This window comes from Hemitrygon akajei, chromosome 15 (assembly GCF_048418815.1).
Source record: "Hemitrygon akajei chromosome 15, sHemAka1.3, whole genome shotgun sequence".
Taxonomy (NCBI): domain Eukaryota; kingdom Metazoa; phylum Chordata; class Chondrichthyes; order Myliobatiformes; family Dasyatidae; genus Hemitrygon; species Hemitrygon akajei.
Window position 1 is genome coordinate 81,813,671 of NC_133138.1, and position 18,589 is coordinate 81,832,259.

Genomic DNA, 18,589 nt, shown 5'->3' on the forward strand with positions numbered 1-18,589 from the left:
ACTTTCCTGTGTGGTTGAGGTCAAAATATGCAGTTCAACTTGTCAATCTTTGCTCAACACGTTTCAAATTTATTTATCATCAACAATTTGTTCTGGTCCAATCAAGACCAAGAAAGCATGCCTGCATCTCCATTTCCTCAGAAAGCTAAGAGAGTATGGAGTTCTTCCAAAGACTCTCACCAGTTTTTACAGAGGTGCTATTGAATGCATCCGATCCTAATGCTTTGCAGAATGATTTGGCAGCTGGTCTGTCAAAGACTGCAAGAAATTGAAGAGTGTTGTGTATGCATCCAGGTTCATCACTCAAACCAGCCCTCCCGCCATTGACTCTTTCTACACTTCCAACTGCTTTGGTGGTAACACACACACACACACACACACACACACACACACACACACACACACACACACACACACACACACACACACACACACACACACACACACACACACACACACACACACACACACACACACACACACACACCCCTTGCCACTCTGCTGTTGTTGTGCTGAGTCTGTGTACTTCACTGTCTCCCCTCGATATATTCTAACAATGGGTCCTAAAGGGTTAGGGTTATGGTGCTTTTCACACCATACACAACTGACTAGTCCACTGCTTTAGTAATGGGAACATATAAATGTGTATATGTTGCCTGCATATTGTATTTATGCAGATACTTCTGTTTATTTTGCAATATGATTGTAACTCCATGGTGGAATGCATCATATTCCAATTTATTTGCACTCTTAGGTTAACTTTGAGGATAATTAAAGGTGGTATGCCCTGATGCCTAATAACCAGGGCTGACCACTCTCAGGGGGAAGAGAGAGATTGGTCTGCCAGGAATTCACACTGGACAAATAATATGGAGCTATTATTGTGTTTTCTGTTTGATATCTTTTTTTCACTATTTTCACTAATTTTTGAAAGTTTGATTTTTGATGCATCTAATAAACATCCCTGCATTAAACTGTTAAGCAGCTTTAGCCACTTATTTCTTCTTCAATCATAACCCATGTATCTAACACCTAGGAAAGCAACAAACATAGTCTCACCCCAGGGTTTTTTCATTTCCCTGCTCCCATCAAGCAGAATATACAAAAACCTGAGAACACGTACAACCAGGCTCAAGGTCAGTTTTCATCTGCTGGTTTAAAACTTGAATGATCATCTTATGTGCTAAAAGACAGATGATTGATCCTTCAATCTACCTTGTTGTGGACCTTGAATTTTATTTGTTTCCTTGCTCTGTACATTCTCTGTACTTGTACCATTATATTGCTTTTCCTTTTTTCTCCCCTAGCTCGGTGTACTTACACTCAGTGGCCAGGCCACGTTATCAGGTATACCTATACACCTGCTTGTTGACCATGGAATGGTTTTTGGTGTCAGACAGGGTGGTTTGAGTATCTCAGAATCTGCTGATCTGGGATTTTCATTTTATTTTATTTAGAAATACAGCACAGATTAGTTCCTTCAGCCACACCTCCAGGCAACCACCGATTTAACATAACCTAATCATGGGACAATGGCCAAAAAATCTACTGACTGATACATCTTTGGACTGTGGGAGAAAACTGGAGCACCCAGGGAAAACCCAAGCATTCCATGGGCAGGATGTACAGATTCGCTACCGATAACATGAGAATTAAACTCAGAACTCCGACACTCCAGGCTGTAGCAGTGTCACAATAACTGCTACACGTGGCATTTACACACATAAAATTCGTTAGAGCTTACAGAGAATGGTGCAAAAAAAAACATCCAGCAAGCAACAGTTCTGTTGGCGAAAATGTCTTGTTAATGAGAGAGGCTAGAGGAGAACGGCCAGAATGGTTCAAGCTGACGGGAAGTGACAGTAACTCAGATAACCACACATTACAACAATTGTATGTAGAAGAGCCTCTCTGAATGTACAACGCCTTGTAGAAGACCTGAGGTTCACTTGATTTAAGTGCCAGGCTGAATCGGAAAGGTAATTGAGGTGGCAGGGTCCAGGCCCCAGAGTGTATCGAAGTGACTGAGCACAGTGTTCGGATGATGACCTAAGCACTGGGCCAGATCGACAAGGTCAGGGTGGCGGGGCCCGAGGCGAGGTGTGGTCTCTCTGCACATTGGACGTTCTTTATTATGGGCTGTTTTGGGTTTCTTTGTCTTGTGGCTGTCTGTAAGGAGATGAATCTCAAGGTTGTATAATGTAGACACACTTCAATAATACATGTACCTTGAATAATCAATGTACTTTGAATATACACTTGATGTATGTATGAAATGATCTGTATGGATGGCATGAAAACTAAGCTTTTCACTGTACCCTGGTACATTTGACAATCATAAAAGAGCAAGAGTAATAGCAATTCCACCTTCTCTTTCATAATGAGGGGGAGTTGGGAGGCAAGTATTAGGTAAACCCCCCCCCTCCATAGTCAGCTGTGATCCAATCCAATTCTACACAATGTGCGAGGTTACATTAAATAATTTTACTGATATTTGCAGAATTTATGTAACTGATAGGGTTGTGTCCCAATTTTTATTGGTATCAGTCAGTTTGGGTTCCACCTGGGATGTGGATCAGGAGAAGCTGGTATGAAAAGCTAGCATTGACAGAGCCAGTCGGGCCAAATAGCCTCTGATAGTCCCATTGTTCATGGGACTTGGTTCAGGGGATTGGGATGCTTCAGAGTCAGCAGGTGGTGTAAGGGATAAGTAGGGATGATATTGTGAGGGACATTGTGGCCAGAAGTCCTTTGGGCTGTGACTGTGGGTGTACAATCTTGTTGCTCAGTTCAAAGCCAGCCAGGCTTGAGTGTGGAGCCCCAAATCTGTATGCTCGCAGCGTACCTTTATTTCAGACCCTGCGAGCTGTCTGCTGACATGCACTGCTTTCCCATCGAGCATTCCGAAACATAAAACCAGAAATGCCAAACAGACATCAGACTTATGGCAGTGGTGCGGAGTAGGTAGTGCTGCTTCTGCACAACTCCAATTACCCAGGTGCAATCCTAACTTGTCTGTGGGCAGTTTGCACATTCTCTCAAGCAGGTTGCCTCCAGGTGTTCCTGTACCCCCCCCCCCCCCCCCACTCACCCCACGTCCAAAACAGTCGCAGGCTGATATGTTAATTGGGCTTTGTAAATTACCCCTAACATGTGGGTGAGTGGTGAAATCTGGGGGAGTTGATAAGAATATGGGAAGGGTAAATGGGATGAGTGTAAATGAGATTTTAATGGTTAGCACATGCAAACTGGGCAGGAGAGCTTACTTCAGTGCTGCATAACCATTATGCCTACTTGTATTCTAGGCTTCAATGTTTGTAGATGTGGTAAATTCTGTAGTGGCAGAGAATAGCCACTAGAGGACAGTTCATCACACAGGATTTGGGAATTGATCGGATCACTGCTGAAATGAGAACGTGTATTTGCCAGCCTTCTCAGGTAACACAATTGTTTTGGGTCAGAAGATCACCAAAGAATTCCAAAAGATTTTCCATTGCACCCTCCTTCTGACAGTGAGAGGGCAGTACTGTAGAGGCAAATGGCCTCTCCATCCTGTTTCCTGGCTGACCACTCTAAAATAGGTAAATCAACTAGGATGAGGTGTGCAAAACAAGGTGAAGCTGGCAGCCAGCTATACTCTGGATTTCTCTGAAAGGAGGGTGGAAGCAAAGTCTCTCATACTTAAGAAGCATCTGGATGAGCACTTGAATCTCCAAGGCATAGAAGTGCTGGTTAATGGAGTAAGGATGGATAGATACTCTGTATATCCATGACTGTGTCACCACCCACAGCTCCAATCTGCTAATTAAATTTGTTGACGACTCAACACTGATTGGCCTAACCTCAAGTAATAATGAGGCAGCCTACAAAGAGGAAGTCATCACCCTGACACAGTGGTGTCAAGAAAACAACCTCTCCCTCAGTGTCACAAAAACACAGGAGCTGGTAGTGGACTACAGGAAGAATAGAGTCAGGCTAACCCCTATTGACATCAATCGATTTGGGGTTGAGAGGGTGAACAGCTTTAAGTTCCTCGACATAAACATCACCAAGGATCTCATGTGGTCTGTACATACCGGCTGTGTGGTGAAAAAGGCACAACAGCACCTCGTTCACCTCAGACAGTTGAAGAAATTTGGTATGGGCACCGCCCCCCCCCCCCCCCCACCCCCAGATTCTAAGAACTTTCTATAGCACACGACTGAGAGCATCCTGACTGACTGCATCACTGCCTGGTATGGGAACCGTACTTCCTTCAATCGCAGGACTCGGCAGAGAGTGGTGCGGACAGCCCAGCACATCTGTAGATGTAAACTTCCCACTATTCAGGACATTTACAAAGACAGGTGTGTAGAAAGGATCATCAGAGACTCAAGTCACCCCAACCACAAACTGTTCCAGCTGCTACCATCCGGGAAACGGTACCGCAGCATAAAAGCCAGGACCAACAGGCTCTGGGACAGCTTCTTCCACCAGGCCATCAGACTGATTAATTCATGATGACACAATTGCATTTCTATGTTATATTGACTATTCTGTTGTACATAATATTTATTAGAAATTGCTATAATTGCACATTGCACATTTGAATGGAGACGTAATGTAAAGATTTTACTCTTTGTATATGAAAGATGTAAGTAATAAAGTCAATTCGATACTTAATAATCAATATTGACATGGACAGAAGGGTAATTGCATATCACTAACTGCAAAAGGAGACAGTGGCAGAGTGGTGGGGCAAGAGGGAACTCTGAACAGATTAGGATTGAGAGGATTAAGAGCTGGATTATGAGCTGTAAAATCGGTGACTAACAGAAGAAGACTAGCCGTCACTCAATGTGCTGTCTGCTCATGCCGCAAAGAATTGTGTTAAAAGATGGCTGAGGGGAAGGACCAAGGGCCAAGAGCACTGGTGACTTCAGTCAACATTCAGTGCGTTCTTGATCACTGAAATCCATCCTCAATCAGGCAAGATGGTTGCTGGACATCAAAGCATTTTTAATTAAATTTCAGATTGCAGGCATTGCTGACAAGGGTGGCAGTTATTACCCATCTCAGATTGGCTACAGGTGAAAGTAGGAATCTTAACTCCTTGGCAATGTCCCAGGTAAGTAGCATTGTTTCCAGAAAAGAACACGATGATCTTACCCAAATTCCTCTGCAAATTAGACGTCATATATACTCATCAAGGTCAAATCAAGCACTATTCAAATCAGGAAATTTCCAGTCAAGTTTTCTGAATTATGCAAATTCACCGAGTTATTATTCTAATCTCATGGAAAGGCTAATTATCATGAGATTTAGCAGATTGGTGCAAGTAATCTCCCAAGCACATAAATATTTTTGCTCCTCAATGTTGTTCAATCTTGCAATAAACTTAATGATATGAATTGCCCCTCTAGTTGTTTGCAGACTTGAATTCCTTTTAAAATAATATTAGAAATGGAAAGTTTTCAGCAGCAAAAATTGCAATGAACCTGTCAGATAATGCAAAAACCCAAATGGTTCCCTCACATAACTGGAGGGAAAGCAAGTTGATAGGTCATGTGGTTCCATTCCCGCACCTGATTGGCTGACCCTGAAGGGCATTTGTCATTAGGGTCTTCCCTGGCAACGTCATTGGCGCCCATTGCGCCAACCTGGGAAGCTTGTTAGCAGGTAATGCTTACCTACCTCTTGTCTTTCTGCAAAAATTTTCATCTAACGTCAGCTAATGGAGTTGCAGCCTTATTATTCTAATGGTCCAGGTTCAATTCTTCCAGTAAGATGACAGTACGCTGAGTCACAACAGCTTCGATGCGGTCAACCAAAGGTGTTACTATCTTTTTTAATTGTATTTTTTACCATTGCATGATCCTGCTGGACATTAAGAACTTAAAGTACTGCAGGTCTACCCTATCAGTTAGCTACTCATTGGAGGAGAAACAGAAGGTGCTGGAGTTGGTGCAAGACTAACAGTGATCTTAGGTCATCTTAGTCACTTGTGATCGCAAGACCCTGTTGAATATTGTTAATATGGAATGCTGCTAGGCTGATTCACTGATCTACGGGTGGACAGCAGGGCAGATTGGTGGTGGAGCTGCATGCCTGTTTACAGTCACCTGGGAAAGAGAGGTGTTGGAGCCAGTGTGCTCCGCTAGACTGCTTGGGGTGGCGTGGTGTGGCATCCAAGCTGCAGTCAGTGCTGCCCCCTGTGTTCACCCAGCAGAAGACAAGCCAAATTGTGTCCGACTGCAGACCACTGCAACTTTCATGGACTCACTGTCTTGGACTATTTTTTTTGTGTAACTGTATTTGATTTATATCTTATATGTGCTTGCTATCTTATATGAGTTATATGTGCCTTGTGCTGTGTGTGTCTGTTGGTATTGTGGTTTGGATCTTTGCCCTGGGGTAACGTTGTTTTGTTTGGTTGTATTCATGGGCATTTATGTATGGTTGAATGACAATGAAACTTGAACTTGAACTTGAATTCTGACTTTTGGTGCTATGGAGCTCTCCCTGTGACCACGTTATTTATATTCCTCCAGTTGCTTTGGTATCCTACCACTTCCCAAAGATGTGCCGGGTGGCATGTGCATAGTGCAGAATGGGGGTGGGAAGGTTTGATAAAATGGTCTTATTCCAGCAGTGGGTGCTGATCAGTCAAGGCGAACTCAGTGAGAGTGACACCTGCTCAGCTGTCATGTGCCCTATCATGACCTGGGTCTCCCCTCACAAATGATCCCCTCCTCAACCCAATTCACCTGCAGTCCAATACTTCCTCAGTCCTTCCCACTTCACCCCATCTTCATGAAGAACGTGGCAGTTGGCCTCCAATCTCTTGTCTTCCTGTGTCACGTCTGCCCTTAGGAGAGGAGATCCAGACAGCATTTTCTGAATATGAATGAGCACTGTATCAAATCCACTCTGGCATCCTCAGGAATTCTCAGTCATGTAAGTCTTGCAAGCAATCTAAAACTTGAACTTATTCAGGGTCTTAGTTCAATTAATGTGAGATTCAGTAAATTTGCACTGCCTCTAGTCATAATAATACAATTCTATTGCAACTGCTTGCACACTGTTTATCAATATTCCCTCTAGTTTGTAATGATTAGTGTGCGAAGAATCTTGTGCTGTGCAGTTTTTTGCCCAGTGACAACATGTGTGCTCTGAGTTTTATATCTAGAGGTTATCATTTTAACAGCTAGCAAAACTCTGTCAACAGGAACTTTGATCTCCACTGGGTTTGATCATTTTCACGCTCTCCTTCATTTACCCACTCATAAAACATATATAGCAGACCTGCTGTGGGTAATGAAGGATTTTCTTGCTGGAGCTTTTGCACACCATCCATATGTGATTTGCTTGCTAAGTCACACTTTAAAAAGTCAAGTTTCCAAATATCACTCCACTTCTTCCTCCTTGCAAAGTGTCCAGCAACTTTTGCATCATAACAATACATGCAGGAAACATTAGTTTCTGTATTGTACATAAATATTTCTCGTAGCTGCACATCCCTGACCTTATGAGCTTTTGGTGTAGCAGTTTCTACTGTTTCTTTAAGCCAGTCCACTTTAAGTGAATTAACAGTTCTTTTGTGCTTAACACCCTTTGCTTCTTTTGAATTTGACATCCTTAATCAACCATTTCTTCAATAAAAACAGTATAAATAAAGCAGTTCTAAAACTTGCTGACAAATCATCGCAAACTCCATGTTGTCAACACCATCTGCATCAGGAACCAGAAAAGGAAATGTGATTGTGCACGATCGTGAAATATACTTAGCATGTCAACGAGGTAGAGGATGACAACCTTTTGTGTGCAGTTTAAATTCCTTTGTGCGCTTGTAGCAAACGATGTGTGAGCATGCACATGAGCACAGCTTAGAGGGAACATTGTCTAGGATCACTTGAGATGCCAGCTACCAGAAAGGTCGTTAAATTCAGAGCTAGTCCAACTGCTCAGGATCAGTTAAGCATCTCACAACAGTGTTCTCAGAGGTGATTTCCTGGTGCCAAGGTTAAAATGAATGATCTGGGCAGTAACGTATGGGGGATCTTTCTGTACACATGCTTGCTGCTGCATTTCCAGCAGTACAACTCTAGCACCACTTCAGTGTTACTTTTGAAGCACAGTGCAACATCCTGAGCTTGTAAAAGCCTCTACACAACCACACACTGAGGGCAAATTCTTTACTGACGGGTCAGCTTTTCAAGAGTCTCAAGTGTAACACAGAATCCATCCTTCTAGAGTGCTATGGTGGCGAAAAGCAGAGGGTAGGGAATAAGAATGCCTTCAGCAATATTATAACAGGTACACCAGAAGAGGAATAATTTCTTTACATTTTGACAAGTCTCTTAAATTATGTTTATCTGTCTTACTGCCAGGAACAGAGTTAATGAAGTCAGACACTGCATTCTTTAACAGCTCCTGTGCAGGCAAAAAGCTGACCGATAGCATAGCAGTCATTTGAAATCAGTTATGTCAACTCTCATGTTGGTAAAATACAAACACCACAAAATCCATCTTACCCATCCCTCAATACCCTCAAAATAAGAAGGCACACACGTGTGTGTGTGCGCGTGCGCATGCACAAATATATACAGGTGCAAGCATGCGTTTTTGAATGTATATGCATATGTGTGTTTCTGTAAGTAGTTCTTAAGACAAATTGTTATTCTCATCATTTTTAAGTATTTGAAAGCATTGCAGCAAGTGGCAATTAGCCAGCTTCGTATTTTATATGAAGTATAAAAGTATTTTATACTGAAAAGTATTTCATATTTAGTGCATTCAAATTGCTTGTGTTACTCTGGCTTCGAAGGCATTGTTTAAAACCCTCCCAATATTACAGTTGAAAAATATTTATACATTCTAATTTGCTGACTCATCCAGTAAGTCAAATTATTGATCACTGTTCAGGGACCCCAATTGTGTAGTCTAGGTGCTGTTTGGGATCAACTCACAGCATTCATTCCTGAGACTTCAGGCTGGCTACCTCTCCATGGTGGTAGAGGCCACATTAGCGGTGGGTAGCGAAGGTATGGCTACTGTGAGAAAACAGTAAGGGAAAGGCAACCCCAGAATAAATACTTGATAGGGATTATATATGTTGGCAATGTGACCTAATTCAGTCCTTAACATGTTCTACTCTTTCGGATAGCATTGCTGTTTGGGTTGTGAACTCTGCAGCTAAAGCTAATCTGTTGCTTTAGCCAGCATTGGAGTTAATGTTAGTACTAGACAGTCTGCAAACAAGGTTAGCGATAACCAGTCCATTGCTTGAATTGCTTTAGGGTTAGAGTTTGACAGCTGCCCCTCTTGATTTTATCATAGAGTCAGAGAGTGATACACTCAGGTTCAGGCCCTTTGCCTACTAATTCTACACCATCAACCACCCATTTACATACATTTTTGTCAGCTCCCCCCAGATTCTACCACTCACTACAAACCAGTCACAATTCACATTTCACATACCAATCCAGTCATCTTTGGAACGTGGGAGGAAACTCGAACATCCAAGGGAAACACGTGCAGCCACAGGGAGAACATGCAAACTCCACTCAGATTACTCCCAAGGACAGGATTTTACCCATGTGACTGGCACCATGAGGCAGCAGCTCCACTAGTTGTACCACTGTCTCATATTCTGACTTCTTTTCTTCCAAATGCTGTTGCCTTTCATACCTCGTGTCTCCCACTCTCCATTGCCCTTTGCCTAGTTTTGCCAGCCTTTTCCTATCTACAAACTATTGAGGGGCTCATACTATGTGTCTGAAACCTTTAACAGGGTGCATATTGTTGAAAAAACAGTCATGATTAGGAAAAACAGATTGAGGAGATTATTAAGGGTATTTGTAAAGATGTGAGGAGTTCAGGGGACACACAGGTCTGTGTTTATGCTTTGGCTGATTTTATGTTGAGGCCAGTTGAAATGATGGCTGGATTTATAGCCTGTGGTGGGGTTGAACATGATGTAGGTTTGTGTTTGGAGGTTGCTTTGTGTCGGTAGATAGTTTTAATCTTACATTCAATATATGTCATGACTAAAATTGCAATCAATCCAAAGTGAAAGTATGGTGCTATATAGTCAGCCTTATATAGCTAGAAGAGCACACTAACACAATCCTGGTTTGTGTTTATGCTGAGGTGATGCTTAAAACTCTCCCTTCTGTCATGGTGCAATCCAAAACCTTTTCTCACTAACCCAAGCAATGCAATTTCTAAACCATGGGAGAAATATATTTGCTCAGATGAATGATTTAAATACCAGCCCATGTCAACAAGGGAGAACGTTGCCTAGTCTAATTTGCAAAATCAAGTAAAACAAATCCATTTCAAGTGGAAACCTTCTTTCTGTCAGAATGGGGTTTCTTTAAACGGGTTGGAGTGCCTTGCTCAATACTTAGTCAGATAATTCTTGATTACAGAATGCTTCAGGCAGTGTGCCTGTGTTGATAGTGCAAATAAATAATCTCTCTCTTACTCTTTCTCTCTCTCTCTCTCTCTCCCTTTCTCTTTCTCTCTCTGTCTCCATCTCTCTCTCTTCCCTTTCTCTTTCACTCTCTCTCCCCCTTTCTTTCTCTCTCTCTCCATCTCTCTCTCCCCTTCTCTCTTTTTCTCTCTCTCTCCATTTCTCTCTTTCCCTCCCTTTCTCTCTCACTCTCTCTCTCCCCTCTCCCTTTCCCTCACTCTCTCCCCGCTCTCTCTTTTGCTTTCTCTGTCTTTCTCTCTCCCTCTCACCTTTTCTCTCTGCCTTTTTCTCTCTCTCTCTTCCTCTCTTTCTCCCTCCCTTTCTATATTTCTTTTGCTTTCTCTCTTGCTTTCTCTCTCTCACACTCTCTCTCTCTTGCTCTCTGCTCTCTCTCTCTCTCTCTCTCTCTCTCTCTCTCCTCTCTCTCTCTCTCTCTCTCTCTCTCTCTCTCTCTCTCTCTCTCTCTCTCTCTCTCCCCCCCCCCCCCACCACCATCCCACCTCCCCTGCCCCCTCCAACCTTAAGCAACGTGCCAGCCAGGGCTCTGAACTAAGCAGGCATGCCGAAAATCTGATCCGTCAACATTTTGCCTTGGTGATGTCACACCAATCAGTTTGAGCTGGGGTGGAGTTTGTAACATACACCCTGAGAACACAGGTGTATAAGTATGAGATGCAAGGTGCAATTGCCTTGACGACGTCTTTACCACAAGAGATCCAGCCAGTTGATTAAACCCTCACAGGCCAGAACTGAATATGAGTTCCTTCGACCTGCAGACACAGTCACCTCCTCGCTGTAGTCCCCAATTCCCCAGCATTGGTCAAGAGCCTCCAGAGATGAACATCTTCTGTGAGAACTTCTTCCATCAACAGAATGCGCAGAGACCATCTAACTATGACATTGATGACTACAGCTCAAGTGCCAACCCGTACCTCTGGTTAAACGGACCATCCATGAACTCTTCATCTTACCTGCCGGGATCGAATGCCAGCCCTTTCATCCCCCAGTCTTACGGGATGCCGAGACAGTTCCTACCCAACAACACTGGTTTGGGAGGATCTGACCTTGGGTGGCTATCCATTCCTAATCAGGAAGAGCTTCTGAAACTGGTGAGACCGCCTTACTCTTACTCAGCTCTGATCGCAATGGCAATCCATGGGGCCCCAGATAAGAGACTGACCCTGAGTCAAATCTATCAGTACGTGGCTGACAACTTCCCATTCTATAACAAGAGTAAAGCTGGGTGGCAGAACTCCATCAGACACAACCTTTCCCTCAATGACTGTTTCAAGAAAGTCCCCAGAGATGAAGATGATCCAGGTATGTCACCACTTCATTTTAAGTTAGTTTCAAGGGCTCTTCTCTCTGGAGAGCTTTAGGTTCATTAGTGTATTATGCCTCATTTCTAAGCATGTTTTATTGACAGGGGTTAAAATAGATATTTAATTTGAAGGAAGGTAGGATTTCTGGGAAAGTAGGACAAAAGCTGATTGATGGATGTATCTAAATGGTCCTTCATGATTGTGACTGTGTCTGATAATGGCTCACCAGTACTGGTGACTCCCTCTTGTACACAGACATTTATTTTAGTCAAATGACCTAGTTAATTCTCCCAAGATCGAAGGGTCGGGGAGGAAGTCAAATGAAGAGTATGGATAGTGCTAAGGCTAGATTCTGGAAGAGTACAAATTGGAGGAGAAAAGGAAAATGTGGGCATACAGTAGAAGGAGCAGATGTGAATATGGGAAACTATGATGAATTTTAATTTCAGAACAGTGAGATCATTGGCAGGAAGTTAAGAAACTAGAAAAACATTGACTACAATAGATTGAATCAAAGAACTTTGAGGTTAGAAGCACTGGAAAAGGAAAGAAGAGAATGTTTATGCAGGACATCTTCGTGGCTAGTAGAGACCGAGTGCTAATGTTGTATTGGATGCCGTATTTGTTCATGAGCTGATGTCATACTCACATGGGATTTTATTTCTTTTCTCCCTCTCCTTGCCCCGAACTGTTTCAGGTAAAGGAAATTACTGGACATTGGATCCTAACTGTGAAAAAATGTTCGACAATGGAAACTTTCGGCGCAAGAGGAAAAGGAAATCAGATCCCAACTCCAGTGCAGGCACTATCAGCACTGAAAAGTCTGATGACAGCAGTCAAAAGCCACCTCAAAGCCCAGGGCTCATGGACATCCCCTCCACAAGGACAGGAAACTCACCTGAAAAGAAATCTCCAACTTCAATCTCCACTCCCTGCCTCAGCAACTTCATTTCCAGTATGTCAACCTATAACAATCCTATAGGCGGGAGACAGGCTTCTCTTGGATTGGTCAATGACACGTCACAGAACATGATGGGGTTCAGCTCGTACTCACCTTCCAGTAACATCCTGAGCCAGCCTGGGTCAGAATGGTCCGATCCAGGGCCATCAAATCGTTATGGCTATTCTTCCGTGCTTAACCAGTTCAACAACCATTTCTACAACAGTATCAATGCAAACAGTTTGCTGTTCTCCAGAGAAGGGACAGAGGCATGAAAAGGGAGATTTGCTGAATGAAGGATCAACTGTAAAATAATAAATAATTGTAACACACTAGTCCATTTGATGCTATGTATGCAGCTTATTTATGAGGAAACATTTCAAGAGCACTGTGTTCAAGTGCCTTGAGCATAAAAGAAGAACAGTTGAATTAAAGTAATAATTTCTAAGCCTGGGCACATGGATATAAACCACAGCGTCACAGAACCCAGTGTAGAGATTGACTTAATTTGCATGAGTCCCAAATTGTTGACGTTGACAGTTTTTGCTGTCTTAATTGATTTTCCCTTACCAAACCTGTTCCTCATAGTGTCCATAAGATTCAAACCGATCAGACCAATAAGAAAGAAATAGCCATTCAAATAGGCTTGAGTTTTCTAGCATTGAAGAGGTAAATTGCCTGGGGAGAAACAGCTTTCTCTGCCATTCCTGATGAGGCTGCATCAGTAAATAGGGATGGTCATACAGGGTAGGAAATAATGTAGAAAACTGGACCTGCAGGGATACTCCAATTAAGCCTCTTCATTCCTAAACATGGAAAGAATAAAATAAAATTTGGTTTCTGATGTGTTTGGGCTTTGTTAAGGGATTGGGAACAGACTTTGATGTGATGACCTTCATTGTTTTATCATCAACCCCTAGGTTTACAATGAACGAGAAGGGTGACAGGCACTTGTAATAACACAATACGGGTGATCAGGGCAGGAGAGAGGATAACTGATAAAGATCCAACAATTATCAGCAAATATGCATTTCAATTCTAATGTTGTTTGATTATTTAAGTGGGTTGATTGTAGATGGGGTGCAATGCTCCAGTGAGTGTTTTAAGCTTTCAGTAATGTGTTAAGTTTGTGTGATTGTTAAATTTCATTCAGTTGTTACAAATTTATATTAATTGTCCACTATTTTCAACAAATGCTTAATTGCAGTTTGTGATTTGTATTTTTTTCTTATGTCCAATTTTGTGCTTTGTAAAATTTTACCTCAGAGGATAAAGGGAACTAACTTACAATAAAATGTTTTATAAAGGGTATTACTTCATTCTTGGGCTTGTTACTATGAAGAAAATACATTAAGAGATTTTAAGATCAGTTTTTTTTGTGAGTTCTATGCAAATCAGATTTTTGTTCCCTTAAATTGAACACGTTTTGCTTCAGGCACCTATTGTCAGCATGAAGATCTCTCAGCTCAATTATACTGAAGTGTGATTCATGGTTAAATTCCATTTTACCTTCCCCAATTGAAACTTCCAAGATAAAGGTGCAGTTCACTCTGTTCACTCAGTCCTGTTAAGCACTCCTAGACCAGAGAGTTTTGGAGCCAACATCCTTCAGTCGTGTTCCACCAAAGGCTTTCAGATAGTCACGGACAGTTATTTGGAACGTGCTGCCAGAGGAGGTAGTGGAATCCAATACAACTCTTTGGTTTAAGAGATATTAAGACAGGTACTCAAAAATACAAGACATTGAAGGTCCTAACGCAGGCAAATGGGATTGGAACAGATGGGCAAAAAGGGTCAGCATGGATGGGGTCAGCCTCGGTATTGCACAGCATGACTCTATGAGATATTGCAGAGTCAAGCTCCTAAAACATTATACAGCAGCCACAGTTAGTTTTGTTCATTTTTTAAAAATACAACACCTTTCAACTTCTCACGATTCATAAAATACACTAGATTTCCCCACAGGTTCCTCTCTTGTGACCATCTTCATTAGGAATTCAACAAAGGAAGCTTAAGCTCATTTATTAGTAAATAACAAGCTGCCATCATAAGGTCCCACAGAACTGGGTAAACTTAAAGATAACTTCTGAGAAGGGAAATGCATTCATTCAGCAACTGAAGAAAATATTTGCTGAAAGAAAGGAGACTGTTGTGAAAACTTGCAGAGGTCAGAGTAACATCATGCAGTCTTTAAAATCATGGCATACCATGAAAGGCATAAGAGATTTGGCAGAGAAACACACAGAAAATGCTGGAGGAACTCAGCAGGTTAGACAGCATCTAAGGAGAGGAATTAAGAGTAAATATGTTGGACAGAGACCCCTCATTGGGCACTAGTGAAGTATCTCGATCTGAAACATTGACTCTTTCTTTGTTTCCATCGATGCAGCCTGCCTTGCTGAATTCCTCCAGCATTCTCTGTGTGTTACATACAATGAAAGGTTTTGACACAGCAATCAAGTGGTGGTTCATAAAAACCTGTTTAGTTCCTTCCCACCTACATCCACGACACTTCACATGCTCTCGATCTCTTCAACAACTTTCAATTCCCTCGTCCTGATCATTTCATTCTCACCATGGATGTTCACTCTCTGTACATTTCTAACCCCCATCAAGAAGGGCTTAACCCTGTACGATTCTTTCTAGACAGGACCTAACCAGTTCCTTTTATCATCACCCTCCTTCATCTGGTGGAACTGATTCTTAATGGTTCAATTTAATATCAAAGAATGTATACAGTATACAACCTGAAATTCTTACTCTTAGACAATAGACAGTAGGTGCAGGAGTAGGCCATTTGGCCCTTCTAGCCAGCACCACCATTCTCTGTGATCATGGCTGATCATACACAATCAGTACCCCGTTCCTGCCCTCTCCCCATATCCCTTGACCCCGCTATCTAAAAGAGCTCTATCGATCTCTCTCTTGAATGCATCCAGAGACTTGACCTCCACTGCCTTCTGGGGCAGAGCATTCCACATATCCACCACTCTCAGGGTGAAAAAGTTTTTCCACATCTCTGTTCTAAATGGCCTACCCCTTATTCTTAAACTGTGGCCTCTAGTTCTGGACTCACCCATCAGCGGGAACATGCTTCCTGCCTCCAGTGAGTCCAATCCCTTAATAATCTTATATGTTTCAATCAGATCCCCTCTCATCCTTCTAAATTCCAGTGTATACAAGCCCAGTCGCTCCATATGACAGTCCCTCCATTCCGGGAATTAACCTTGTGAACCTACGCTGCGCTCCCTCAACAGCAAGAATGTCCTTCCTCAAATTTGGAGACCAAAACTGCACACAATACTCCAGGTGGGGTTTCACCAGGGCCCTGTACAGCTACAGAAGGACCTCTTTACTCCTATACTCAATTCCTCTTGTTATAAAAGCCAGCATGCCATTAGCTTTCTTCACTGCCTGCTGTACCTGCATGCTTGCTTTCATTGACTGATGTACAAGAACACCTAGATCTCGTTGTACTTCCCCTTTTCCTAACTTCACTCCATCTAGATAGTAATCTGCCTTCCTGTTTTTGCCACCAAAGTGGATAACCTCACATTTATCCACATTAAACTGCATCTGGCATACATTTGCCCACTCACCCAACCTGTCCAAGTCACCCTGCATTCTCATAACAACTTCCTGACATTTCACACTGCCACCCAGCTTTGTGTCATCAGCAAATTTGCTAATGTTACTTTTAATCCCTTCATCTAAATCATTAATGTATATTGTAAACAGCTGCGGTCCCAGCACCGAACCTTGTGGTACCCCACTGGTCACAGCCTGCCATTCCGAAAGGGACCCGTTGATCGCTACTCTTTGTTTCCTGTCAGCCAGCCAATTTTCAATCCATGTCAGTACTCTGCCCCCAATACCATGTGCCCTAATTTTGCCCACTAATCTCCTATGTGGGACTTTATCAAAAGCTTTCTGGAAGTCCAGGTACATCACAGACCAGAAGAAAAACCCTAAGGAATGAATGACAAAAAATGTTATAAAACTAAAGCCCCCCCACTCCCATGCACAAGCAGCAGCAACCCCACCACACCCAATTCAACAAAAACATCAACCTCCCACCACCCACCATGCAAGCAATAGCAAAGCCCCTGGGACCATGATCTAAAGTCCATCAGAAAAACTTCTGTCCGTCCAACACTTTAACATCTCACAGACTCTCTCCTTCACCAATGAGGGAGAGAGAGGTATTGCTCCTGCCAAAGTGAGAGGGGAGGACACCAGCTTGCTGTTTCAATGTTACAATCTGCAGTATCGCTTATTTCGACAGGAGTGTATTGAGGTATCAACCTCCCATGACACCCCAGTCAGCGACACCAACAAGGAACTGGGCCGTCCACAGGGACACACTACAAAGGCACTCATCTTCCTCGCCGCATTCAGCAACTGCTTGTCCCACTTTCTCCAAACCCAAGGTGTAGCCATGGCACCCACATGGACACAGCTTTGCCTTTCTTTCCATTGGCTATGTGGAACAGTTCATGTTCCAAGCCTTCCCTGGTAATGCTCTCCAACTCTTCCTGCACTACATTGATGACTGCATTGGTGCTGCTTCATGCACCCATGCTGAGCTGGTCATTTTCATTAGCTTTGCCTCCAACTTCCACCCTACCCTTAAAGTTACTTGGTCCATCATTGACACCTCTCTCCCCTTTCTTGATCTTTCTGTTTCCATCTCTGGAGACAGACTGTCTACTGATATCTTTTATAAATTAGCTAACTCCCACAATTCTCTCTATCCTTCTTAGCATGTAAAAATGCATTTCCCTTTTCTCAGTTCCTCCATCTCTGCTGCCTGTTCCCAGGATGACGCTTTCCCTTCCAGAACATCAGAAATATCCACCTTCATCAAAGCCCTCACCTGCATCTCCTTCATTTTTCGAATATTCACCCTCCCCATTTTCCTGATGCCTTAATAGGGGTAGAGCTCCTCTTGCCCTTTCTAACCAACTCAAGAGCCTTCAAACCCAGGACCTCATTCTCCACAACTTCTGCCATCTTCAGTGGGATCCTACACAACAAACACATCTTTACCCCCCCCCCCCCCCCACCACGCATTCTGCACTTCTCCATGATTCCCTGCTCCATTCATCTTTGCGTTGATCTCCTTACTGACACTTATCCCTGCAAGCAGAGGACTTTCCCATTCACATCTTCCTTCACCACAATTCAGGGCCCCAAACATCCCTTCCAGATGAGGTAACACTTCATCTACACTGTATCCACTGTACATCCACTGTATCCGCTGCTCCCAGTATGGCCTCCTCTATATTGATGAGACCCGATATAGATTGATGGACCATTTGCTGAGCAACTTTGCTCCATTCTCAGCAATGAGGATCTCCTGGAGGCTAATCATTTTAAGTCCAATCCCCATTCCCATTTCAACATTTACTTATTTATTTACATTTGTTTATTTTTCTTCTACATTATGTATTGCATTGAACTGCTGCTGCTAAGTTAACAAATTTCACAATACATGCCGGTGATAATAAACCTGATTCTGATTCTGACATGTAGGTCCATGGTCTCGTTTACTGTCAAGATGAGGCCACCCTCACATTAGAGGAGCAACAACTCATATTCTGTCTGGGTAGCGTCCAACCTGATTGCATAAACATCAATCTCTCTAACTTCCCCACCCCCCACCTTTCTCTCTTCTTCCATTCCTTATTCTGGATCCCTTTGTGCCTCTTCTCTTCTTGCCTGCCTACCACCTCCTTCTAGTGTCCCACCTCTTTCCCTTTCTCCCATGGTCCACTCTCCCCTCATATCAGATTCCTTCTTCTTCAGCCCTTTACCTTTTCCACCAGTCACCTCCCAAATTCTTACTTCACCTGCCTCCCCCACCCATCT

General features: G+C 43.0%; 1 protein-coding gene across 1 annotated transcript; it reads left to right on the top strand.

Moving 5' to 3' along the window:
- The first annotated feature begins 11,052 nt into the window (after positions 1-11,052).
- LOC140739619 (forkhead box protein I1-ema-like) lies at positions 11,053-14,026 on the top strand. Its single transcript, XM_073068018.1, has 2 exons — positions 11,053-11,776; positions 12,476-14,026. Exons 1-2 carry the CDS (start codon positions 11,212-11,214, stop codon positions 12,991-12,993), a joined length of 1,083 nt encoding a protein of 360 aa, XP_072924119.1. The 5' UTR covers positions 11,053-11,211; the 3' UTR covers positions 12,994-14,026.
- The last annotated feature ends 4,563 nt before the right edge of the window (positions 14,027-18,589 follow it).